At 48.1% G+C, this 12,030-nt stretch overlaps 1 protein-coding gene across 1 annotated transcript in view; it reads right to left on the bottom strand.

Moving 5' to 3' along the window:
* Positions 1-9,892: 9,892 nt before the first annotated feature.
* Positions 9,893-12,030, bottom strand: part of LOC112814459 (E3 ubiquitin-protein ligase TRIM65-like) — a 5,907-nt gene continuing 3,769 nt past the window's right edge. Inside the window, exons 5-7 of the mRNA XM_025860030.2 lie at positions 11,377-11,539; positions 11,094-11,156; positions 9,893-10,473 (exon numbers count right to left, since the gene is read on the bottom strand). Coding sequence (XP_025715815.1) covers positions 9,893-10,473; positions 11,094-11,156; positions 11,377-11,539 — 807 coding nt within the window. The remainder of the gene's footprint in view (positions 10,474-11,093; positions 11,157-11,376; positions 11,540-12,030) is intronic.

The raw sequence follows: 12,030 nt of genomic DNA on the forward strand, positions 1-12,030 counted from the left end.
GGAGAAGCAGGCTCCCCACAGAGCAGGGAACCGGATGTGGGGCTCGATCCCAGGACTCTGGGATCATGACCTGAGCCGAAAGCAGACGCTTAACGACTGAGCCACCCAGGCGCCCTAGGAAGCCTGCTTCTCCCTCTCCCACTCCCCCTGCTTGTGTTCCCTCTCTTGCTGTCTCTCTCTCTGTCAAATAAATAAAATCTTAAAAAAAATGTAAGAACCATTTTTAGCTTGCAAGCTATACAAAAACGGGCAATGGGCACAGTTTGCTGATGCTTGGCGTGGTATGGCTCCTTGGTCATCTCTTCCCCTGAAGAGCTTTTACCTCAGTGCGTGGCTAGATACATGCACCACTGTGACTGATCTTAGGGTCTCTCTTCCTCCACTCCCTGAGCTGCACCGGGGTCATCTTGATTGACTCAGTCTATCTTGATTCCCACTGCAGCCCCCATGGGGAGCCCTGTGCCTAGCCCACAGGGCCACTCAGAGGACTTTTGTGGAACATTGAAGCAAAGCGGGCAAAAATATAAGCACCCGTGTCATCTCCCAACTGCGTGTGAAATGCAAAAGCACTAAGGCACATGTCCTCCAGGGAGGAAGAATCTAGTCGTAAATGAGGAAGAGTCAGCTTCTAGAAACACTTGGCAGGGAACCAAAAGCCTCTTAATGGGTGCCCTTGAGCTTCTGACAGTTTCATTATTATTTGTCTTGGCAAGGGTGGGCAGCTAAATGAATGTTGTTTAACTTTCCATTTAAAGTATCTGTGCACATATATATCCTACTAACAATGGGGGTATTTGGCAATGGCTATGCTGAGCATTACAGGACATTTGACATCCCTGATGCCTACCCTTGGTCCAGCTACTCAATTCCATGTACACAACATGCCCATCTAGGGTGAGCGGAGTGAAGCCCTTGCCTGGGGCCCAAAATTTATGGGATACCAAGAAAATTCAGTAATCAAGGCAAATAATTTAATGCAGTAATTACAGAAAATCAGATCAACAAACTATGGCCAATGGGGTCACCTGGTTTCATGAACAGAATTTTATTGGAATCAGGGCCAGGCTTAGTCTGAGGGGATACAGAGCAAGTGGTGCCAGTACTGGGTCAGATCTGGTCTTTATTTACTATTTTGATATTCTGCCCATCAGAGATTTTTGCATTAATTTTGATTTTGTAAAATATTGCATTAAAACATTTATCTTGATTACTGAGATTTTTGGAGCCCCCCCTTTTTTTCTTAATATTGCAATCTTTTTTTTTAACATATAATGTATTATTTGTTTCATGGGTACAGGTCTGTGATTCATCAGTCTTACACAATACACAGCGCTTGCCGCAACACGTACCCTCCCCAGTGTCCATCACCAGCCACCACATCCCTCCTACCCCCCTCCACTCCAACAACCCTCAGTTTGTTTCCTGAGATTAAGAGTCTCTTATGGTTTGCCTCCGTCTCTGGTTTTGTCTTGTTTCATATTTTCCTCTCTTCCCCTATGATCCTCTGTCTTGTTTCTCAAATTCCACGTATCAGTGAGATCATATGATAGTTGTGTCTTTCTCTGATTGACTTATTTTGCTTAGCATAATACTCTCTAGTTCTATCCATGTCATTGCAAATGGCAAGATTTCAATTTTTTGATGGCTGCATAATATTCCATTGTGTATATATACCACATCTTCTTTAGCCATTTATCTATTGATGGACACCTGGGCTCTTTCCATTGGTTATTGTGGACATTGCTGCTATAAACGTCGGGGTGCACATACCCCTTTGGATCCCTACATTTGTACCTCTGGGGTAAATACCCAGTAGTGCAATTGCTGGGTCGTAGGGTAGCTCTATTTTCAACTTTTTGAGGAACCTCCATACTGTTTTCCAGAGTGGCCGCACCAGTTTGCATTCCCACCAACAGTGTGGGAGGGTTCCCCTTTCTCCACATCCCCGCCAACATCTGTCGTTTCCTGACTTGTTAATTTTAGCCATTCTGACTGGTGTGAGGTGGTATCTCATGGAGGTTTTGATTTGGATTTCCCTGATGCCGAGCGATGTTGAGCACTTTTTCATGTGTCTGTTGGCCATTTGGATGTCTTCTTTGCAGAAATGTCTGTTCATGTCTTCTGCCCATTTCTCGATTGGATTATTTGTTCCTTGGGTGTTGAGTTTGATAAGTTCTTTATAGATTTTGGATACTAGCCCTTTATCTGATATGTCATTTGCAAATATCTTCTCCCATTCTGTAGGTTATCTTTTGGTTTTGTTGACTGTTTCCTTTGCTGTGCAAAAGCTTTTTATCTGGATGAAGTCCCAATAGTTCATTTTTGCCCTTGCATTCCCTTGCCTTTGGCTACGTGTCTAGGAAGAAGTTGCTGCGGCTGAGGTGGAAGAGGTGGCTGCCTGCCTTCTCCTCCAGGATTTTGATGGATTTCTGTTTCACATTCAGGTCTTTCCTTCATTTTGAGTCTGTTTTTGTGTGTGGTGTAAGGAAATGGTCCAGTTTCATTCTTCTGCATGTGGCTGTCCAATTTTCCCAACACCATTTGTTGAAGAGACTGTCTTTTTTTCCATTGGATATTCTTTCCTGCTTTGTCGAAGATTAGTTGACCATAGAGTTGAGGGTCCATTTCTGACTTCTCTACTCTGTTCCATTGAAATATGTGTCTGTTTTTGTGCCAGTACCATACTGTCTTAATGATGACAGCTTTGTAATAGAGCTGGAAGTCCGGAATTGTGATGCCACCAGCTTTGGTTTTCTTTTTCAACATTCCTCTGGCTATTCAGGGTCTTTTCTGGTTCCATACAAATTTTAGGATTATTTGTTCCATTTCTTTTTTTTTTTTAAGATTTTATTTATTTATTTATTTGAGAGGATGAGAATGAGAGACAGAGAGCACAAGAGGGAAGAGGGTCAGAGGGAGAAGCAGACTCCCTGCTGAGCAGGGAGCCCAATGTGGGACTCGATCCCGGAACTCCAGGATCATGACCTGAGCTGAAGGCAGTTGCTTAACCAACTGAGCCACCCAGGCGCCTCTATTCGTTCCATTGCTGTGAAGAAATTTGGTGGTAGTTTGGTAGGGATTGCATTAAATGTGTAGATTGCTCTAAGTAGCATAGACATTTTAATAATATTTGTTCTTGCAACCCATGAGCATGGAACATTTTTCCATTTCTTTGTGTCTTCCTCAATTTCTTTCATAAGTGTTCTATAGTCTTCTGAGTACAGATTCTTTGCCTCTTTGGTTAGATTTATTCCTAGGTATCTTGTGGTTTTGGGTGCAATTGTCAATGGAATGGACTCCTTAATTTCTCTTTCTTCTGTCTCATTGTTGGTGTATAGAAATGCAACTGATTTCTGTGCATTGATTTTATTTTATTTTTTATTTTTTAAAAAGACTTTATTTATTTATTTGACAGAAAGAGATAGCGAGAGCAGGAACACAAGCAGGGGGAGTGGGAGAGGGAGAAGCAGGCCTCCCGTGGAGCAGGGAGCCCGATGTGGGGCTTGATCGCAGAACCAGGGATCATGACCCAAGCTGAAGGCAGATGCTTAACGACTGAGCCACTCAGGCGCCCCTGTGCACTGATTTTATATCCTGCCACTTTACTAAATTCCTGTACGAGTTCTAGCAGTTTTGAGGTGGAGTCTTTTGGGTTTTCTACATAAAGTATCATATCATTTGCAAAGAGTGAGAGTTTGACTTCTCTGTCGATTTGGATGCCTTTTCTTTTTTTGTTGTTTGATTGCTGAGGCTAGGACTTCTAGTACTATGTTGAACAGCAGTGGTGAGAGTGGACATCCCTGCCGTGTTCCTGACCTTAGTGAGAAAGCTCTCAGTTTTTCCCCATTGAGAATGATGTTTGCTGTGGGTTTTTCATAGATGGCTTTTATGATATTGAGGTATGTGCCCTCTATCCCTATACTCTGAAGAGTTTTAATCAAGAAAGGATGCTGTACTTTGTCAAATGCTTTTTCTGCATCTATTGAGAGGATCATATGGTTCTTGTCCTTTCTTTTATTAATGTAGTGTATCACATTGATTGATTTGTGGATGTTGAACCAACCTTGCAGCCCAGGAATAAATCCCACTTGGCTGTGGTGAATAATCCTTTTAATGTACTGTTGGATCCTATTGGCTAGTATCTTGGTGAGAATTTTTGCATCCATGTCATCAGGGATATTGGTCTGTAATTCTCCTTTATGGTGGGGTCTTTGTCTGGTTTTGGGATCAAGGTAATGCTGGCCTCTTAAAATGAGTTTGGAAGTTTTCCTTCCATTTCTAGGTTTTGGAACAGTTTCAGAAGAATAGGTATTCATTCTTCTTTAAATGTTTGGTAGAATTCCCCTGGGAAGCCATCTGGCCCTGGGTTCTTGTTTGTTGGGAGATTTTTGATGACTGCTTCAATTTCTTTGCTGGTTATGGGTCTGTTCAGGTTTTCTATTTCTTCCTGGTTCAATTTTGGTAGTTTATACATCTCTAGGAATGCATCCATTTCTTCCAGATTGTCTAATTTGTTGGCATATAGTTGCTCATAATATGTTCTTATAATTGTTTGTATTTCTTTGGTGTTGGTTGTGATCTCTCCTCTTTCATTCATGATTTTATTTATTTGGATCCTTTCTCTTTTCTTTTTGATAAGTCTGGCCAAGTGTTTATCAATCTTATTAATTCTTTCAAAGAACCAGCTCCTAGTTTTGTTGATCTGTTCTACTGTTCTTTTGGTTTCTATTTCATTGATTTCTGCTCTGATCTTTATTATTTCTCATCTCCTGCTGGGTTTAGGCTTTATTTGCTGTTCTTTCTCCAGCTCCTTTAGGCGTAGGATTAGGTGGTGTATTTGAGATCTTTCTTATTTCTTGAGAAAGGCTTGTTTGCTCTATACTTCCCTCTTAGGACCACCTTTGCTGCATCCCAAAGATTTTGAACAGTTGTGTTTTCATTTTCATTTGTTTCCGTGATTTTTAAAATTCTTCTTTAATTTCCTGGTTGACGCATTCATTTTTTAATAGGATGCTCTTTAGCCTCCATGTATTTGAGTTCTTTCCAACTCTCCTCTTGTGATTGAGTTCAAATTTCAAAGCATTGTGATCTGAAAAAATGCAGGGAATGATCCCAATCTTTTGGTACTGGTTGAGACCTGATTGGTGACCCAGTATGTGATCTATTCTGGAGAATGTTCCATGTGCCCTAGAGAAGAATGTGTGTTCTGTTGCTTTGGGATGGAATGTTCTGAATATATCTGTGAAGTCCATCTGGTCCAATGTGTCATTTAAAGCCCTTATTTCCTTGCTGATCTTTTGCTTAGATGATCTGTCCATTTCAGTGAGGAGGGTGTTGAAGTCCCCTACTGTTATTGTATTATTGTCGATGTGTTCCTTTGATTTTTGTTATTAGTTGGTTTATATAATTGGCTGCTGCCATGTTAGGAGCATAGATATTTACAATTGTTAGATCTTCTTGTTGGATAGACCCTTTAAGTACGCTATAGTGTCCTTCTTCATCTCGTAGTACAGTCTGGTTTAAAATCTAATTTGTCTAATATAAGGATTGCCACTCCAGCTTTCTTTTGATGTCCATTAGCATGATAAATGGTTTTCCATCCCCTCACTTTCAATCTATAATGAGTCTCTTGCAGGCAACATATCAATGGGTCTTGCTTTTTTATCCAATCTGATACCTTGTGTCTTTTGATTGGGGCATTTAGCCCATTTACATTCAGGGTAACTATTGAAAGATAGTAATTTAGTGCCATTGTATTGTCTATACGGTGACTGTTACTGTATATTGTCTCTGTTCCATTCTGCTCTATGTTACTTTTGGGCTCTCTCTTTGCTTAGAGGACCCCTTTCAATATTTCTTATAGGGCTGGTTTGATGATCACAAATTCTCTTAGTTTCTGTTTGTCCTGGAAACTTTTTATCACTCCTTCTATTTTCTTTTCTTTTCTTTTTTTAAAAATTTTATTTATTTTTGAGAGAGAGAGAATGAGAGGGGTGAGGGTCAGAGGGAGAAGCAGACTCCCTGCTAAGCAGGGAGCCCGATGTGGGACTCGATCCCGGGACTCCAGGATCACGACCTGAGCTGAAGGCAGTTGCTTAACCAACTGAGCCACCCAGGTACCTTTTTTAAAATTTTATTTATTTTTGACTCCTTCTATTTTCAATGACAACCTAGCTGGATAAAATATTCTTGGCTGTATATTTTTCTCATTTAGTACCCTTTTTAAAAATAATATTTTATTTATTTTTTTATTTGAGAGAGAGAGAGAGCATGAACAGAGGAAGGAGTAGAGGGAGAGGGAGAAGTAGACTCCCTGCTGAGCAGGGAGCAGGGAGCCCAATGTGGGACTCGATCCTAGGACTACAGGATCATGACCTGAGCCAAAGGCAGGCACTTAACTGACTGAGCCACTCAGGTGCCCCTTGGAGCCCTTTCTTAAATTTTGTGCCTGAGGTGAATGCCTCACTTGCTTCACCCTAGTCCTGGCCCTGCCCCAAATGCATGTTTCCCAGCTGCCTGGTTTGAGAAGCACTGGGAGTCATAGAATCTTTAACAAATATGAACGGTGTCCCTGTCCATGCCATTTTACAGATCAGGAAACAGAGGCTGAGAGAGGTATGTGTTTCTCCCCTCACACACCTGCTGGAGGATCCTCAGCCTCAAAGAATCTTCACGCTAAAGGGGAGGTTGAAAGTGGAAGCAAATGGAGGAATAAGAAGGTCCTTTGCTCCCACCTGGATGCAGGGCATGTGCAGACTTAACTTAGGAAAAGGATGGCAAAGGGAGGAGAAGGAAGTCTTTTTTTTGCATTTTGAAAGTATACAGTATTGTTGTAAGTTTTCTTTTTTTTTAAATATTTTATTTATTTGACAGAGAAAGACACAGCGAGAGAGGAAACACAAGCAGGGGGAGTAGGAGAGGGAGAAGCAGGCTTCCTGCTGAGCAAGGAGCCCAATGTGGGGCTCGATCCTAGGACCCCGGGATCATGACCTGAGCCGAAGGCAGACGCTTCACCGACTGAGCCACCCAGGCACCCCGTTGTAAGTTTTCTGTAGCGAACACAGAATAAGATAGGCGGTGTAGCATAATAGCTAAAAAAGAGACAGTCTAGATTTGAATCCTGGCTCCTCAATTATACACCTTCATGACCTTGGACAAGTCACTTAACCTCTTCTCAGTTTCCTTATCCATACCATGGGGATAATTTATACCTATTTATAAGGTTTTATGAGGATTATGTGAGTTCATATTTGCCATGAACATTTCATTTGCTGTGAACAGTGGCTGACATGGTAGATGCCATGTGTTGTTAAATAAAAGCAACATTACTTTTATAGAAAATGCAAAAAAAGATTAATTTTAAAATTACCCAAGTAATACAGGAACATAATTTTTTTTGTAAAGGACACACGGACTTTTTTTTTAAGATTTTATTTGAAAGAGAGACACAGCGAGAGAGGAAACACAAGCAGAGGGAGTGGGAGAGGGAGAAGCAGGCTTCCCACCGAGCAGGGAGCCCGATGTGGGGCTGGATCCCAGGACTCTGGGATCATGACCTGAGCCCAAGGCAAACGCTTAACTACTGAGCCACCCAAGTGCCCCTTTTTATTTTTTTTTAAAGATTTTATTTATTTATTTGACAGAGAGAGACACAGCGAAAGAGGGAACACAAGCAGGGAGAGTGGGAGAGGGAGAAGCAGGCTTCCCCCTGAGCGGGGAGCCTGATGTGGGGCTCGATCCCATGACCCCGGGGCCACGACCCGAGACACAGGGCTCGGGCTAGATGTTAGATGCCTAACGACTGAGCCACCCAGGCGCTACCACATGGACATTTTAAAGTGAAATAATCCTTGGTGACAGACTAGTTTACAGCCTATTCAGATTCACAATAAAAAAATATTTGAGTGCTAAGGCAGGAGCAGGAAGGCATGAGAAGTGTGTGGGTGGCGTTCTAGGGACAGTTCCTTCCCTGGTGTCTCTGCAGTGGGGGAAAGGGAAAGGGTAGGGTTCATAGACATGGATTACCCAAGAGCACTGGCTGATCTTGCGCCGGGGAGGACCCCTCTAGCATATTTCTGCCATGAGGCACATGCTGAGCCATGAGCAGAAAATGCTGACATTTTGGTTTGCTGGCTAGCCTCCCTGATGTGCAGGCCTGCTTGCCATTTGGTTTTGTGAAATAAAAAGCATTTGAGGACCCCCAGGACTATCATTGTGAATTCCTAGTGGCCTAGGAACTGCAAAGGAAGAGCTGTTCAGGAAAGCAAATACCCCTATTAGTTCGGATGTGGATTTCACACCAACAAGTGCCCGAAGGTGTCAGGATGGTTCCCAGCATCACACAGCACCCCATGAAGAGCTGGCAAGGGTAGCTGCCTCCTTGCAAGGAGATGGGGAAAGACTTGGAGATCTATTCGGCTAGTCAGAGCAGGCCCCTACTGCCTCCTTGTACCCCACCCTCGCCTCCTCAGCACTTCTTGACCTCATCCCAGGAAGAATGAAGATTGCAGGGGTTGGGGGTGGGGAGCCAAGATGTAGGCATTTGGGTGTGAAAGACCTCTCCTGAACACTGGGAAAAGTTTACATTTCATTCCTACCTATCAGCGTGGGGAACCGCTCATGGGGAACAAGAGTGAAGACTCCAGAAAGGAAGGTCAGCAAGAAATCACAGCCACAGTTTGCTCGAGGGTGCCCCACCCTCAGAGACCTTGAGAGTACCCCCTACACCTGATTCCGGTCTGGCCCCGTCCTGGCCCTAAAATGACGTCTTCCTGATGGGAAACTAGGGTCACTAATTTCTCTTCCAACAGGCCAGGCGGGGATGGAATTCAGGCACACCCGTGGGGCCGGGCGCTGTTTGGCCTGGTTCTGGGCCGCACTGCCCGAGGGCTTTTCTCCTAGGACCTGTAGCTTTTCCTCTTCAGAGTCGATCATTAACCTGAGAGCTTCCGCAAGAGAGGCCGTTAGAACAAAAGGCTGGTTGAGGCTGGAAATGCTGAGGTGGCTTCCCCAGAGGGCCTGAGTCCCCCAGGCACGCTCCTGCGGTGGCGAGGCAGGAACCTGGCCGGGATCCAGCCTCGCAGGCCACTTCCGCACACGCTGACCGGGCAGGTGGGATGGCAGAGGCCTGGATGGGGAAGCAGCCCCTTTGCTTTTGGGCAATGCGACATGTTAGGAGAGTGGAGGGGAGTGGGCCGATGGCTGGGGCAAACAGCTTCCAGCCACACAGAAGTGGGTGGAGAGTGGACAGCTTCAGTTTCACATCTGCTCCAGAGGTTGAAACAGCAGGTGTATGAGAGGCTTTGCTCTGTCAGTAAGCCCTCAACCTTTCTTTGGGCCTGAGATCAGCCTGGGTTCCTCGCCTTAACCTCCCAGCCCCAATTAAGCAACTGGGACAGAACCCCCCAAACCATCTGTTAGGTGCCACTCTCAGCCGGGTCACCTGCAGGGGAGGAGCGGAGAGAAGCCATCTGCTCCAAGCCCCGCCCATTCAGGCCACAGGGCCTTCGGGAACACTTCCCTGGGCCCCCGGTGCCGGGACCAGCCTGGAGAACCAAAGCCAGGGGCCTCTATGGGGCTTAGGAGGGTGGTCGCCACGGTGGGGGACCCTGTGCACCCGGGTCAGGAATCTGCCCTCCGGAGGCCACCGCACTGCCCCCAGTCCTGGGGGAACTCCAGCCTGCCTCAGAGCCCTTCTCCTGGGGCTGCGGGAACGGAGGGGGTCTGCCTGTTTCCTGGGATTCCCGGGACGTCCGGGGCCGCGGGTCGGGAGGCCGGTGGGCCGCCCACCCCATCCCTCCAACCCGGGGCGGGGACCCCCGGCGGCACCCGCCCCCGGCGCCCCTCCCCGCGAGTCCAGCCAGCGCTGGAGTCCAGCTTTATTGACCGCTGCCTACGCCTCCGCCTCCGCCTCCGCTTCCGCCTCCGCGTGCTGCTTGAGCGTGACTGAGGAGCCGCTGCTGACCATGACCGCGGGGTAGAGCGGCTCCAGGAAGCGGACGAGGAAGCGGTAGAGCAGGCTCACGCCGCCCGCCACGCAGTAGAAGGAGAGGCAGCCGGCACCGCAGTCGAGCGCCACGCCGAGCGTGCGGTGGTAACCGCCGTGCAGCACCGTCTGCGTGTTGTTGTGCCACACGGAGAGCTTGAGCGAGTCCCACTCCAGGCACCACGAGTAGGGGTTGCGGCCCAGCAGGTAGACGACGTCGCGGCGCGGGCGGCCGCCGGGCGGGCGGCTGCGGCGGTAGGTGAGGCCCAAGCACACCCACGAGTTGGACACGTCGGCCTCCCAGTAGTGGCGGCCCTCGGACAGGCCGCGGGAGCACAGCACCTGCGACCACTGCTTGCAGCCGGGGAAGGAGCCGCCCGTGGCGAAGGGCTCCAGCAGGATGCTCAGGTTCAGCACCGAGTGGGTCTTTTTGAACAGGAACAGCTCCTCGCTGGCCGTGGTGGGGTCAAAGTTCAGGTTGCAGTAACCTGGCGGGAGGGGACGGGAAAGGGAGCCAGGGTGAGCGCCCCCGGGGCTGAGGACAGGAGACTGAATGGGATTGAGGGAAGTCGAGGGCTCCTGGAGGAGGTGACTCAGGAATTCACCAGAGAGACCCACTATATCTCAGAGAAGTCACTGAGATGTGCCTCCCAGCCCTGCCCAGGAGAGGGGCTGCAGAAGCATCAAAGGAAAAGGGAGATTGTCTGAGGAAGAAATGGACAGTGTCATCCAAGCTGGCTTGGCTAAAGCCCGGGTGTGTGTGTGGGGGGGGTGTGGGGATACTGGCAGGGACCGAACTGAGGGCAGAAGTTGTGCCCCACCAGAGCCAGGGAGGATGGCAGAACCAGCAGCTGGGCGGTAGGCAGGTCCTTGCCCCACCCATGGGGTAGGACAGGGTAGTCCTCCCTTCCCTATTAGGGCCTTGGAGTCACAGGCTGAGTCCTTCTGAGATCTTCAGTTGTAAGTGGGAGGTCAGAGAGCTGGCATCTCTCTGGAGCCCTGGTCTGAATGCAGGTGGGGCTGGGGAAGACAAGGCCCCCCCGTGGGGCGGGGGGGCTGCTCCTTTCTTTCCCACCCCTTGTTCTGGACCCCAGCACTGAGGACTCACACTTGAGAAGTGTTTTTCTGTCCACAGCCGGGGGCAGCACCTCATAGGAGTTCATTTTAATGCCTAGGGGAAATGGAGGGGCTTTGCTGAGGACACTCTTACAGCCCAGCGTCTTCCGGAGAGAGGCCTGGGCTTCCAGGAGGCTGCGTCACCTGGGGGAAGATGCACAGGGGCAGGCAGGGCTCTCTGCAAGTGCCTGGAACCCCGAACACTGCCCTGTAGGGCAGTCCCACCCCCCGAATGCAGGTGAGTCTCCAGTGGCCCTGGGCTTCCTGGTACTGACCCTTCAGGAGGAGCTGATTGATGAAGCTGAGACCCACATCCATCAGCTGGCTGCGGAGCTCCGCCAGGGTCTCTGGCAACTGGAGGAAGGGCTGCTTCTCCTCACAGTTGGTTCCCATCAGGGGTTCCACGTAGGCAGGGAAGTGCTTCAGCCTGGGGAACTCCTGAAGGCAGGGAGCAGCCGGCGGTAACACCTGTGAGCCAGGGCCCAGGCGGATGCCAGGAGGTCCCGCTTATGCTAGGGGCTCAGGGGTCCCCAGAATCACGGGGCAGGTGGAGAAATGGCTCATTTTCAAACCTGGACATCTCTCCCCCTTCCTGCTGGTTGTGAGGTCTTAGATGAGGGCTTTGCCAAAAGCGTGGCCGCTGTGGCCTAGTGCATTAAGCAAAGTGTATGAGAAAACAATGGGAAGAGGATTTTTGAGCTTTTAATCACTTAGTGAAAAACCTTGGGGCGCCTGGGTGGCTCAGTCGTTAAGCGTCTGCCTTCGGCTCAGGTCTTGATCCCAGGGTCCTGGGATCGAGCCCCACATCGGGCTCCCTGCTCGGTGGGAAGCCTGCTTCTCCCTCTCCCACTCCCCCTGCTTGTGTTCCCTCTCTCGCTGTGTCTCTGTCTGTCAAATAAATAAATAAAATCTTAAAAAAAAAAAAAAAA

The sequence above is a fragment of the Callorhinus ursinus genome, unplaced genomic scaffold (genome assembly GCF_003265705.2).
Source record: "Callorhinus ursinus isolate GAN/ISIS: 27379988/994484 unplaced genomic scaffold, GSC_fseal_2.0 scaffold68, whole genome shotgun sequence".
Lineage (NCBI taxonomy): Eukaryota > Metazoa > Chordata > Mammalia > Carnivora > Otariidae > Callorhinus > Callorhinus ursinus.